At 49.1% G+C, this 11,207-nt stretch overlaps 1 protein-coding gene across 3 annotated transcripts in view; it reads left to right on the forward strand.

Moving 5' to 3' along the window:
• ULK1 (unc-51 like autophagy activating kinase 1) overlaps positions 1-9,537 on the forward strand; it is a 115,195-nt gene extending 105,658 nt beyond the window's left edge. For all 3 annotated transcript variants that reach the window (XM_067539774.1, XM_067539775.1, XM_067539776.1), the window contains 5 exons: positions 1,351-1,529; positions 1,721-1,839; positions 5,478-5,635; positions 6,677-6,812; positions 9,334-9,537. In XM_067539774.1, coding sequence (XP_067395875.1) covers positions 1,351-1,529; positions 1,721-1,839; positions 5,478-5,635; positions 6,677-6,812; positions 9,334-9,389 — 648 coding nt within the window. In that variant the 3' untranslated portion in view covers positions 9,390-9,537. The remainder of the gene's footprint in view (positions 1-1,350; positions 1,530-1,720; positions 1,840-5,477; positions 5,636-6,676; positions 6,813-9,333) is intronic.
• The last annotated feature ends 1,670 nt before the right edge of the window (positions 9,538-11,207 follow it).

An 11,207-nucleotide genomic window follows, 5' to 3' on the forward strand; every position in this document is an offset into this window, starting at 1 on the left:
GTGTTGTGAGAGTAAATGCATCACAAATTCTGAACTGAGATGAGGCCATATACGTATGAAAACCAAGAAGCTGAACTGATGAATGAATGAAGAAACATATAATTGGTTATGCCATATGAGGAATGTATTTCTGCCTTCGATGGCTGCCCATAACTCATAGAATAAAGGGTGTTAACCTGCTTCTTTAACAGAAGGACTGACCCATTGTATGAATAGAGAGACAAGGTAGGTGAGATGATGTCTTTTATAGGACCCTCAACCACCTTGTCTCTCTAATATCCTGGGACCCACATAGCTACAACAACACTGCATACATCCATTGAAGGAATGACAGACCTGCTTCCTCTTCTGGATATTTTGATAGAAAATGCCAAAAAGGGAGTTTCACAAGAAGTTCCAGTGATAAGTTCTGACAGCTTGTATAGTCAGTTCAAAGGTCCAATAGGTACTGTAGGTCCTATGAGTATTTCACCTTCAGGCTCTACTGCATGGGGTTTATTTCCCCCCCCCCCCCCCCCCGCGTTAAAATGAGGTTTATTCAGTGAAACGTCCAAGAAATCAGGAAGTACCCTTTTAGCTGAGCCCATTGCTGTGGCGTTTCTTCCCCCCAGTAAAGGAAGGTGCATTGTAGCTTAGGGTGCTGGGTTGAGAGCCAGGAGGCCAAAGTCCACTGCTCACCCCCCCAGGAGCAGACGCTCGGGCAGCATCGGGACAAGCCACCATGCCCGGTCAGCGTGCCTCACTCCTCACCTGAGACGGGAAGCCACGCCGGAGAAGTTGGTTCCGTGACAATGGCCGCTCAGACTGAAGCCCCTAAGGAGTGGGGTTTTGTGTTGTATTGGCAGCCTGGTGTGAGGCTAGTATTTGTGGGGTTTACGTACATGAAAGTTCGAGCCCGTCGCTTCCACGTGTGCCCAGTTCCGCTCTCAGCCGCACAGCGGAGTGAGTAACTCCATTGCTTGTCCCAGTGACAGTGAGACGCATTAGGCCTGCTGCTCGTGGACACTTCCCCTCAGCTTTGATGGATTCCTAAGCAGTGTAGCTGTGGTGTTCCTGTTGGAAAGTTAACTTGTTAGGGGCAGCCTGGCTCACCAGCTTCTCTGGGGACCTGCTTGTAAACTGGTGGCCTGAAGCTGCACTCCTTTAATTTGTGAAGGAGGAGCTGGTGGTGTCTGGGCGTGGGTCCAAACCCCGGGATTTCATGTCCAGACACGGCAACAGCTCCTTGTCAGAATTGCGTCCTCAGCTTCTGCGTTCATAACCCAGGGCTGCGTCATCAGTGTGCTGGCATCATTGTCAGAGCGCCCGACCTCCCACACGTAACCTCTGGGCTGGTGTTTCCCTCCACAGCAAGAGCACACAGACATCCTGCGCAGCCTGCGCTTCACGCTCGCCTTCGTCCACTACGTGATGGAAATCGCCACCGTCAAAGGGAGCACCAGCGAGATGAGCAGCTCGGTGGCCTCCGAGTACCAGCTGCAAGAGAGCGTGGTGGCTGACCAGATCAGTCTTCTCAGCAGGGAATGGAGGTGAGGGTTAGGGAGAAGCCAGGAGACCCTGACCTTTTCCCAAAGCCACCCTGGCTCCTGTGCATTGCGTCCCTCTGCCCTGTGCAGTGTGTGTGCATTTGGAAAGCGCCCTGGGATGCTTACTGTGGAGGTTGTGCTATAAATACACCGGCCCATTGGTCTGCTTGCACTGAAATGTGCTTCCTTTGCAGCTATGCAGAGCAGCTGGTGCTGTACCTGAAAGTTGCAGAGCTGCTGTCCTCGGGCCTGCAGACAGCCATAGACCAGATCAAGGCAGGCAAGCTGTGCCTCTCCTCCACCGTCAAACAAGGTAAGGGCCCCTGGGCCCAAGTACGAGGGCCGGAGCTTGGAGTGAGCATGCTGTCCCACCCAAAGGCCACCCGTCTCCACTGCCCTGAGACTTGGGCAGTAAGAGCACGGCAGAGCGAGAAGCAGAGTTCTGAGTCTGCCCTGCTAGCTTCCGTGTTATACACTGAATGCACCAGACAAAGCCAGTGCAGGCTGTCTGCGATCACTTGCATGGAGAACCACTTTGGAGCTCCTGGAAGAACAGTTTTTACATGTGTGCACACGCGTGCCCCCTCCCCCACCCACCTACACAAGCCAGAGCCACTGAATTCGACTAGTGGCCTCACACTCAATAGTGAGCACCGCTGATGCATGCAAGCAGCCTTCCTCACACTCCCATGCCCCCCTTCACCCACGCGGGCTGGCAGTTTCCTTACATGTGCCCCCCACTCAGTGCCAACAGCCCTCCTTGTCTCTTCCCTGCCTTTCCCCAAGTATTAGGGTCATTTTGCAGAGTTACCCACCCTCTGCCCTGGGGCTGGGAGAGGAGGGTGTGAAGAGTCTGACATTGCTGCTGAGCATTTCGTAGGGAGCACCCCGACTTTGCTGGGAGCACTAATGGATGCTGGCAGCAGAGCCGATGCAGTGCAGGGCTAGCCAGGACAGCTGAAAACTACACCCCATCGCCACGACAAGCGGTCTGAATGCTCCCACACTCGTCTCTCAGGGGTGTTCCGTAACAGAGTGCATGCTGGGGCATTGTCCTGAGCAGCAGGTGGTGACTTAAAGAGGAATGCCCCTCAAAGGACTAGCAGAAGGAGGAGGCATGGCACATTGCATGTGCCAGAATGCTCCCTGTCTGGTTTGCTGGGTGCACAGAGCATTTAACCTGAACAGGGTAGGCTTTCCCCACCCCAGACATCCCGGATCCTCTTTGGTGTACCTTATGCACTGGTTTTGAAGTGCCAGTGCAGTGAGAGCAGAAAATCCTAGACACATGGTAAAGGACAGTAACACAAACCCACTTAATCTCAGCAGGTTTGCCTGCCAGGTCCCGGGGATTGACAGCAGGAACTGCACGGTACCTAATGAGCCTCTGGGAAAAAAGAGGTTAAGACTTCTCTATAAATGCTCGATAGGCATCCTTCCTCAGTGTAGTGTTCCAGAGGGGTAGCCATGTTAGTCTGTATACAGCAAAAACAGCGAGAGTCCTGTAGCACTTTAAAGACTAACACATTTAATTTCTGCAGGCATACGCTTTCATGGGCTGATTTCTATTTCTTGCATCTGACGAGGTGGGTTGCAGCCCATGAAAGTGTATGCCTGCAGATATTAAATGTGTTAGTCTTTAAAGTGCTACAGGACTCTCGTTGTTCTTCCTCTGTGTGTTTCAGACTGAAAATCCTGCAGTTTAGGGATTTTATCACTGCAGCTAGAAACTGACACGCTGCATGACCAAACACATGAAGAGTTTGGTTTCAACACTGAAATGCCTCTGGGTTTTTGGAATCACATGAGATCCAGGTCTGCAATTCCTTACTCAGCGTGAGTAGTACCCACTCACAGGGGAAATGCACTACCCACGTGAGCAGGGCTATTCTCTGAAGGAAGTGTTTGTTTTCAGCAGCAGGTCCTTCCTAAGGGATGCTTTTAGTACACCCCAAGGGACGTGCTCCTCGCTTGACATTCAGTAGATGCAGGATCCCAGGTTCCCGCTTGTGCCACTAGATGAATCCTCATTGCTAATTAGAAAGAAAGCCTCTGATCTGAATATCTCTGCACGTCTCTATACACACAGGTGCTTAATTACGCTCAAAGGGGGTGCAACTTAATTGCATGCTGTGTGTATTCTTAATAGGTGCTTGGCAAATTGAGTCATTTTTTGGCATTGGTGACTTTCAAGTGAAAGAAGCAAAAAAACAGGAAGTAAAAATGCCCAGTGGCAAGGCAGGAAGCCTGTTAGGGCCTTCCATTTGTTCTGACATGTTATGCGTCTCTGGTCATCACACAAGGCGCCTGTTATTAAGTAGAGTGTCTGGGGTCTTGGCTTATCCCTGGGATTCACAGTTAGACTCCCAACTCCCATTTGAAAATCACCTCTCTGCACTGGGCTGAGTGTTGGTAATAATTGCACACCCTCTCTTTCTGCAATAGCCAATGGAGGGACTTAGCAACACAACTTCCGTTCATGTAAACGGAAAGTGGTGCAGCTAAGTTAAAAAACTGTCTCCTGTTCACTGGCTGAAAGGCTAAGAGAGCCTCTGGGTGCGAGTTAGCCTTTGCAGAGCAGTCTCCCCACAGAGGCTGCAGCGCTTAGCTTTCCCTGCCCAGTGACTCTAGCTGTGCGGTGTTGTGTTCAGGCGTGAGGCAGTGACCAAAGGAAATACTGCATTACTAAACCCCGGTGGCTAGGATTTTCTGTAACTGACTTTAACTCGCCCCTTGAAAGAGACGATGGCAGAGGCTGAAACTTTCCAAGTCCCAAATCTGCTGGACGTTACCCTACCCCATACGCTGGCTGGTGCCAGTCAGTACCTCCCCCGTGCTCTCGAAGAACAGAGGAGTAGTCTCAGAACTCCCAAGCAGAGCATATTCAGGGAGAATCAGAGTGAGTGAGCAGAAGCTGTGGCCAGCCAAAACCATGGCTGTCCTTGTAGCCTGAATAACAGATCATTTCTCTCCGTGGACAGATTGTAGCTTCTAGATGTATAGCTGCACTTTCACCGAAATGTGTTGGGAACTAGGCAAGCAATTCCGTTCTTCCTTCTCTCCCCGGAAAGCACTTGAGAATTCCAGCTCTGAAAGTAAATGCGAAAGAAAGGGGAGTTTGCAAGGTGTGATGAACAGTCTCTTTTTAACATGTAAAAGGTGATGTATGCCTTGGGGGAGACCTTCAAAGGCACCAACTGTCACTGGCTCTCAAGGCTGCCCTGGGTGCCTTTGAAAAGTCTCCTGTTTCGTCTAGGACATGTATCAGCTACGAGAAATGGCTCAGTCTCTAGCTTCGTGGAACACCTTTTTTGTGGTTGTTTTTGCTGGACATGTTCAATAACATTTAAATAAATTCTTCTTGCTCTTCTTTGTCATGCCTTTGTCCTGGAGCCTTGCATTCCCAGCTGCCCTGCAGGAAAGGAAGTGCCACTGTACATTCCCCTTGCAAAGCGGGAAAGGCCCCTGAAGGGCTGCTCAGCAAATAATTGTTATATCTCTGTCCCCACTCCATTGCTCAGCGATGCTCCACCTACTCTTGGCATTGCAGACTCCATCACCTATCATACATAAGTCAGGTTTGCCTTTGCATCAGGCCACCAGTCAGATAAGAGAGGCTCCGTTTCTGGAGTGTTGGCTGTTCCCAGTGGCATGTGCACAAAGAGAATTGCCTAAAACTTGTTGCAGCTAAAAGAGATTAAACTAGATCTGGTGGCAGGGGAACTGGAAGTGTGTGGGTGTCTCCAGGTAAGAGCCTTGAAGCTACTGTTAGAAACTAAGTCGAAGCCCATGATTGTAACGGGTATTTCCCAATCTGTATGTTACTGAATGGCTGAAGGTTTGCTTTAAACACAGCACCTGTAAGACACTCATCCAAGGTCTGAAGCATGAGGAGTAGGTGAAAGAGGCAAAGCAGGAAGTGGAGACAAACATTTGTTTCTTTTGCCCTAGTTGTGAAGAAGCTGAACGAACTTTATAAATCCAGCGTGTCTGCCTGCCATTCTCTGAACATGAGACTCCAGAGATTCTTCTTGGATAAACAGAAGCTCATGGATCGGATCAACAGCATCACAGCGGAGAAGCTCATTTTCAGCTACGCTGTGCAGATGGTAAAGATCTCGCAGCTCTGTAGGAGCAGTGTCTAAACTGTATCGTAGCTAAGCATGACTGGTCACAGCTCACACCCGGTGCTGGCGGGTGGTTTTAATGCCTGGCTCGTTGCGTGTTGGAGGTCCGGGAAGGGACGTACGTAGAGCTGGGTGAATAATGGATTTTTCAGTTGCTGGCAATTCCAAAAAAATCAGAAAAAAAGTTCATTTCTGGATAAACCAAAAACAAACTTTTAGCAAATTGAAAAGTCAGAAAACTTTTAGAGTTGGGTTGAACGAATCATTTTGTTTGACCCGACTCAGAATTCTTCATTTTGACCGGTGGTGTTTTAACAAAAGCAAAGGAGGATTAGTTCACAAAATGGAGGAAAGGAGTGGTGGTGCCCTGCTTTTAGCTCAGTGATTAGGGCACTCACCTGGGATATGGGAGACCCAGGTTCAGTTCCCCTCTCTGCCTGATGTGGAGAAGGGATTTGAACTTGCATCTCCCCCACTGCCTGGTAAGTGGCTATTGAATATTCTGAGGCGGGCCTCTCCTATTGAAGCTGTTCCATTTTTATATATATAAAAAAACGTTAAATTGTTACTGCAGCAAGAACTTGAATGTGGCTCTCACACCTCCTCAGTGGGTGCCCTAACCACAGGTCTATAGAGTCATTCTCACTCTCTTTTACTGGCCGAATGGCTGCTCATTGTGGCTATGAATTGCCACTGTGGACTATGCTGTTGCCACCGTTTCCTCCTCCTCCTCCAGCTGGAAATGTCTGGGTAATGTTGAAACAAAACATTTCCTTTCAACGCCCTTGGCCCATTTCGATTTTTCAGCCACGTTGAAACTATTCGGCAAACTCGACACACATTTGGGGCTGCTTTTGGATCGACCGAGGCTGCATTTTTGGGTGACTAAACTCCTTTACTATTAAATGGCGCCCAGCTCTCCATGCGTGTGCTGCTGAGCCTGGTGTAACTGCAGCCTCTGTGGCAATACTGCCCCTCTGCTTGGTGCACGGACTAACTGTGGGGCGGGGCTTATGCACACAGGTGCAGTCTGCAGCCCTGGACGAGATGTTCCATCACAGGGAGGACTGTGCGCAGAGGTACCAGAAGGCTCTGCTGCTGATGGAGGGGCTCTTGAACATCATAACGGAGCAGGGAGACATCGAGAACATCAATAAATGTGAGCAGCTGGGCACTCGATTTCTTACTAGAGCACAGTGTATTTTTCCTCCTCCGGATCATGGGTCTCAGGCTCCAAGGTTCCTTCCACCAGTGCTAAGTCCTTATGGACGCACCAATAATGTATTTGTTTGGACTAACTCCTTCAGCGCCCAGCCACCTGCCTCCCATTTACAGAGCAGCAGGCCGTTGCCGTAAGGGCCGGCTACCTGGTCCTGTTGGGAGCTGCCCCGGCAGAGAGATTGCCAGGGCTGGAATGCCGCCTTTTGCTGCGTGGAAGAGCTGGCCCAGGGCAGAGAGTTTGGCAGCAGCGAAGGTGTGGGTTTGGTTCCCAGCTGGGACTGTCAGTCACTTGGGAAAGCACAACGGCAGTAGCAGTTGCGTGATGGCCAGTGCATGGCACAGTAAGGGCCGCAGCAGCTCTTCCAAATGCATGGCTCCAGGTCCCTCTGCACTGCAGGCCTGTGTGTGTAAAACCACGCTGGCTTTGACCACGCTAGCACAGCTGAAAGGAGCAGTGAACACCCCAAGCTCCAGTCAGACCCTATCACTGCGAAGCCTTTGCCAAATCCTCCCTCCCCTCCATTAACTGCAGAGCCCGAAGCGGCTGAGACGGTGACAGGCAGTTAATTTTCATCCGCTGTCGATGCTGAAAACTGATCTCCGACCTCCTTACTGCCCCCCCGACACACCCCACCGAGTCTCCCTTTGTACCAAGGAGAGAACAAAGCAGCCCTTAGTTTTCCTACCCCAAGACAAACAGATCCCTGCCAGTTAGCAGCCTCCCTCTGTCCTTGTGAACGGGCACTGCGCCCCGCTGCTCTGTCCCCACACTGTAGGGAGTGTTGGGTGTCACTTTGAAAGCACTGAGTTAGCACCGGCGAAGAGCCTGTTCTCTCTCCCCTCTCCAGCTGGGTTGTGGGCAGCACGGCTCCGATACGGAATCCGCCTCGGTGCACCAGGGCTGTGGGGAAAGTCCAACTAGCATCAAGTCAGAGAGCAAGAGAGTGAGTTAAATTCAGCTCCGGCTGTGCTTTGACCAGAGCAGAATCTGGCACCTTAACTTCAATGGCAAAACAATGATAGTTGTTTGGCTGGCTTTCCTGTGGGGGAATTGCACAACCATCCACTACACTCTTCCCCTGCAGGCACCAAACAGTGCCAGTGAGATTGCGTTAGTCCCTCAGATGAGCGTTGCCATTGTCGTAATCAGCACCTAAATGCTGTGGCCAGTGACGCTAGATACCTTATGAAAGAAGAGAATTCCAGCCCCCAAGCAATCAGTCAATGAAATAATGCCAGTAACGATCCAGCTCCAACAGCTGACCTGATATGCTAATAATGAGAGATGGGGACTGCTGCTTTAATAGTGCATGGTAGAAACCAAGTGGATTATTAAGGAATGCTCTCTCGTTTCTATTGCAGACACTTCTCATCAAGTCTTAAGCTTATCACTTATTCAGAAAGAGAGAGAGATATCTGGCTAATCCACCTGGAAGAAACCTCTCCCCAACAGAGATCTATGGTGGAGATGCTCTAAACCGATAGGAGAGAGCTGTCCCGTCAGCTTAATAACTCCTGCCTGTGTGAGAGGCGGTAGTTATGGCGGTGGGAGAAGCTCTCCTGCTAACAGTGCTGTCTACACCAGCACTTAGGTCCGTATAATTTACATCGCTCCAGGGGTGTGGATTAGTCACACTCCTGAGCAACATAAATTATACCGAAGTAATTTGTAGTGTAGATATAGTCTCATCAAGCTGGTATTTCCCACCAACGGAAGTTGGTCCAATTAAAGACATAACCTCACCCACTTTGTCTCTCTAATATCCTGGGACTGACACGGCTACAACACCACTGTTTATTTCAGCCCAGTTTATTTCACAGCTTCCTGAATGAGACCGTCTCTCTTGTGTGTCTCTTGTTATAGTGTGACATGCTGATCCAAATATATATCCCAGCTACACATACCTACTGGTATGAATTATTTACATCAGGAATTTGGAATCATGAGCCTGAAAATGTAGAAAATCTTTAGACTAGAGGAATTAATCCCACATAGCTTTGAACTTCCTGCCTCCATAAGGATCTGATTAGTGAGTTGGGATCAGACTCTGATTTCTTTGTGTCCCAGATTGGGCCTTGGCACACGATTGAGATCTTGAGCCATCTTTACAATTGGCGTAAACTACTTCATTGATTTAAATAGCTACAACCCCTTTGATTTTAGAGGTGAATCAGGGCCCTTTATGAGAACTCAAAGTCCCGATTGGGTACGCTGCCCAAAATACTATTTTCTGAAGTCTCTAATGATTCCCACTTCTCATGCACCCTTTTGCATGAGGACATTTTGGGTCAGGTACTCAGCTGGTATGAATGGGTGTTGCTCCATTGACTTTAACAGAGCTGCACCCATTAACACAGGCTGAGGATCTGATCCTGAATATGTCTCCTGCTCATTTTGTTAGCTTTAATATCGCTGGGGGGCCAAGAGACTGATTTCCTGTGTCCTTTCTCTCTGACAGGCAAGATGTGTATTGAACGCAGGCTATCGGCTCTGTTATCGGGGATCTGTGTGTGATTTTAAAAGTGCTGCTTGCCACCAACCTCATCCCAGCCGATCACGTTCAGTTTCCGATTGGCAGTGGTGGAGAAGGAGCCTGGCTGTGGGGAACCTGGAAGACAAACTCTTTGATCTTATGTGTTGTCATCAGGAAGGTTTTCTGCAGAGGGGATCTGGATTCTCTTTTTGGGGACATTTGACAGCAGCGATTGCAAGCACTTCCCCACCATATAGGCTGGGGGAAGATGTAGGAGAGATGGAGGGTTTTTCCTTCTCTTGGTGGAGGGGGCAAAGGATGGAATTTCCCTTCCTCCCACTTCAAAGGACACGGCTGCTGCCTAACCCTTCCTCTCAGAGCTGAAGTATTTTAGTGGCGCATCCGTTGCTGGCAGTGGATGTGCTGAAACAGCACCAGGAAGTTTCAGGTGGACTGTTAAATGAAATGAGAGGGGTATAATTCAAGGCCAGTTGCATCCTTTCCCCATCCCTACTGATAGCCAAGCACTCAGGAACTTTCTGCTGACCTGCAGCTGCTCCTTTCCCCTGCCCCCTCTCCACGCTCGCCCTTCTTGTATATGTCATGCCACGGAGCACTTCCTGTGTGGCGGAGAGGAGTAACGCGGGGAAGCTGGATAATCTTCTCCTGGAGCATTGCTGAAGACAGCCGCAACCTTCCTAAAGACTTCCTGAGCAATGCTGGAACCACGTCACCACTGGGGAGGCTCACCTGTACCAAGCGCGAGGAGTTGGGTCACATCCCTACTTGGACGGGGAGCAACAAAGGAAAAAGTTGTGTATATATATATTTAAAAACAACTCTAGCATTACAAGCAGCCAAGATGTTTTTTCCCCCCCAGTGGAGTCAGTATCCTAGACCCTTGACTGCACAGCTTAGCCCATCAGTACGTATCCAACACGAGGAGGCGCCCATGCTATCCTGCTTTCAGCTGTTGGTTAGATAACCCTTTCCCCCATTTCCCGCCCCAAAACACTAACTTTGTGAATCAAAGGAGCACTTTACACACTATGGGAACTTGGACAAGTTGACTTTGCATCACATGGTGACCCAGGAACTTCACGACTGCTAGGAATGCTATTCTTTTATTCCTCGTTTCCTGGTTGTTTTATTGCACTACGTGTGTGTATATATTAATACATATTCCTCGGATGAATACGTATTGATATGTCAGGTGTGTGTTACTGTTATGTATTTAACTGTACTGTATCTTGTGTGTGTGCAGCAAACAGCAGTCACACGGTCCATGCGCTGTTCTCCTCCGTGCCAGGCAAAGCTGACTTGGAATCCTGCAGTACCAAGAGTTTTTTATTTAAATCTTCTTTTTAAGGACACTCAGTACAAAGCTTCGTGGTTTTTAAGAGCTCAAGAACAGACCTTGAGGTCTTACATACTTACAACCGAAAATGCATTTTATTATTTTTTTGCTGCTTCATTTTTATAAAACAAACCAACCCTTTTAGTGTTCAGTTACCTTCAGCATTTCTTAAGAGACTGTGCAGCCAACCCAAGGCTGTGGGTGTGAGTGGTTGAAGACCTGTTGAGACTCGGATGTGGCAAGTGTGTGTGTGAGGGGGAAACTGGCTGCCTTTCTGTTTGTGTGTGCGTGCGTGAGTTCTTTAATTTATCAGAGTCATGGCAGTATTTTGTTAGTGCTGAGCGGAAGAAGTTACCTAAGTGGATGAAATGCAAACCTTGGGCTTAGATTTTGGAGTCTAATAACATTTGCACATGTTGGTTAAGTCCTCATTACTTTTCTCTCTCTCTCTGTAATTTTTTGCTCGTTTTTGTGTGACCTTTTCTGGAAAAAATATTATGCA

This window comes from Emydura macquarii, unplaced genomic scaffold, assembly GCF_026122565.2.
Source record: "Emydura macquarii macquarii isolate MOO-44397 ecotype Brisbane River unplaced genomic scaffold, CSIRO-AGI_Emac_v2 contig_554, whole genome shotgun sequence".
Taxonomy (NCBI): Eukaryota; Metazoa; Chordata; order Testudines; family Chelidae; genus Emydura; species Emydura macquarii.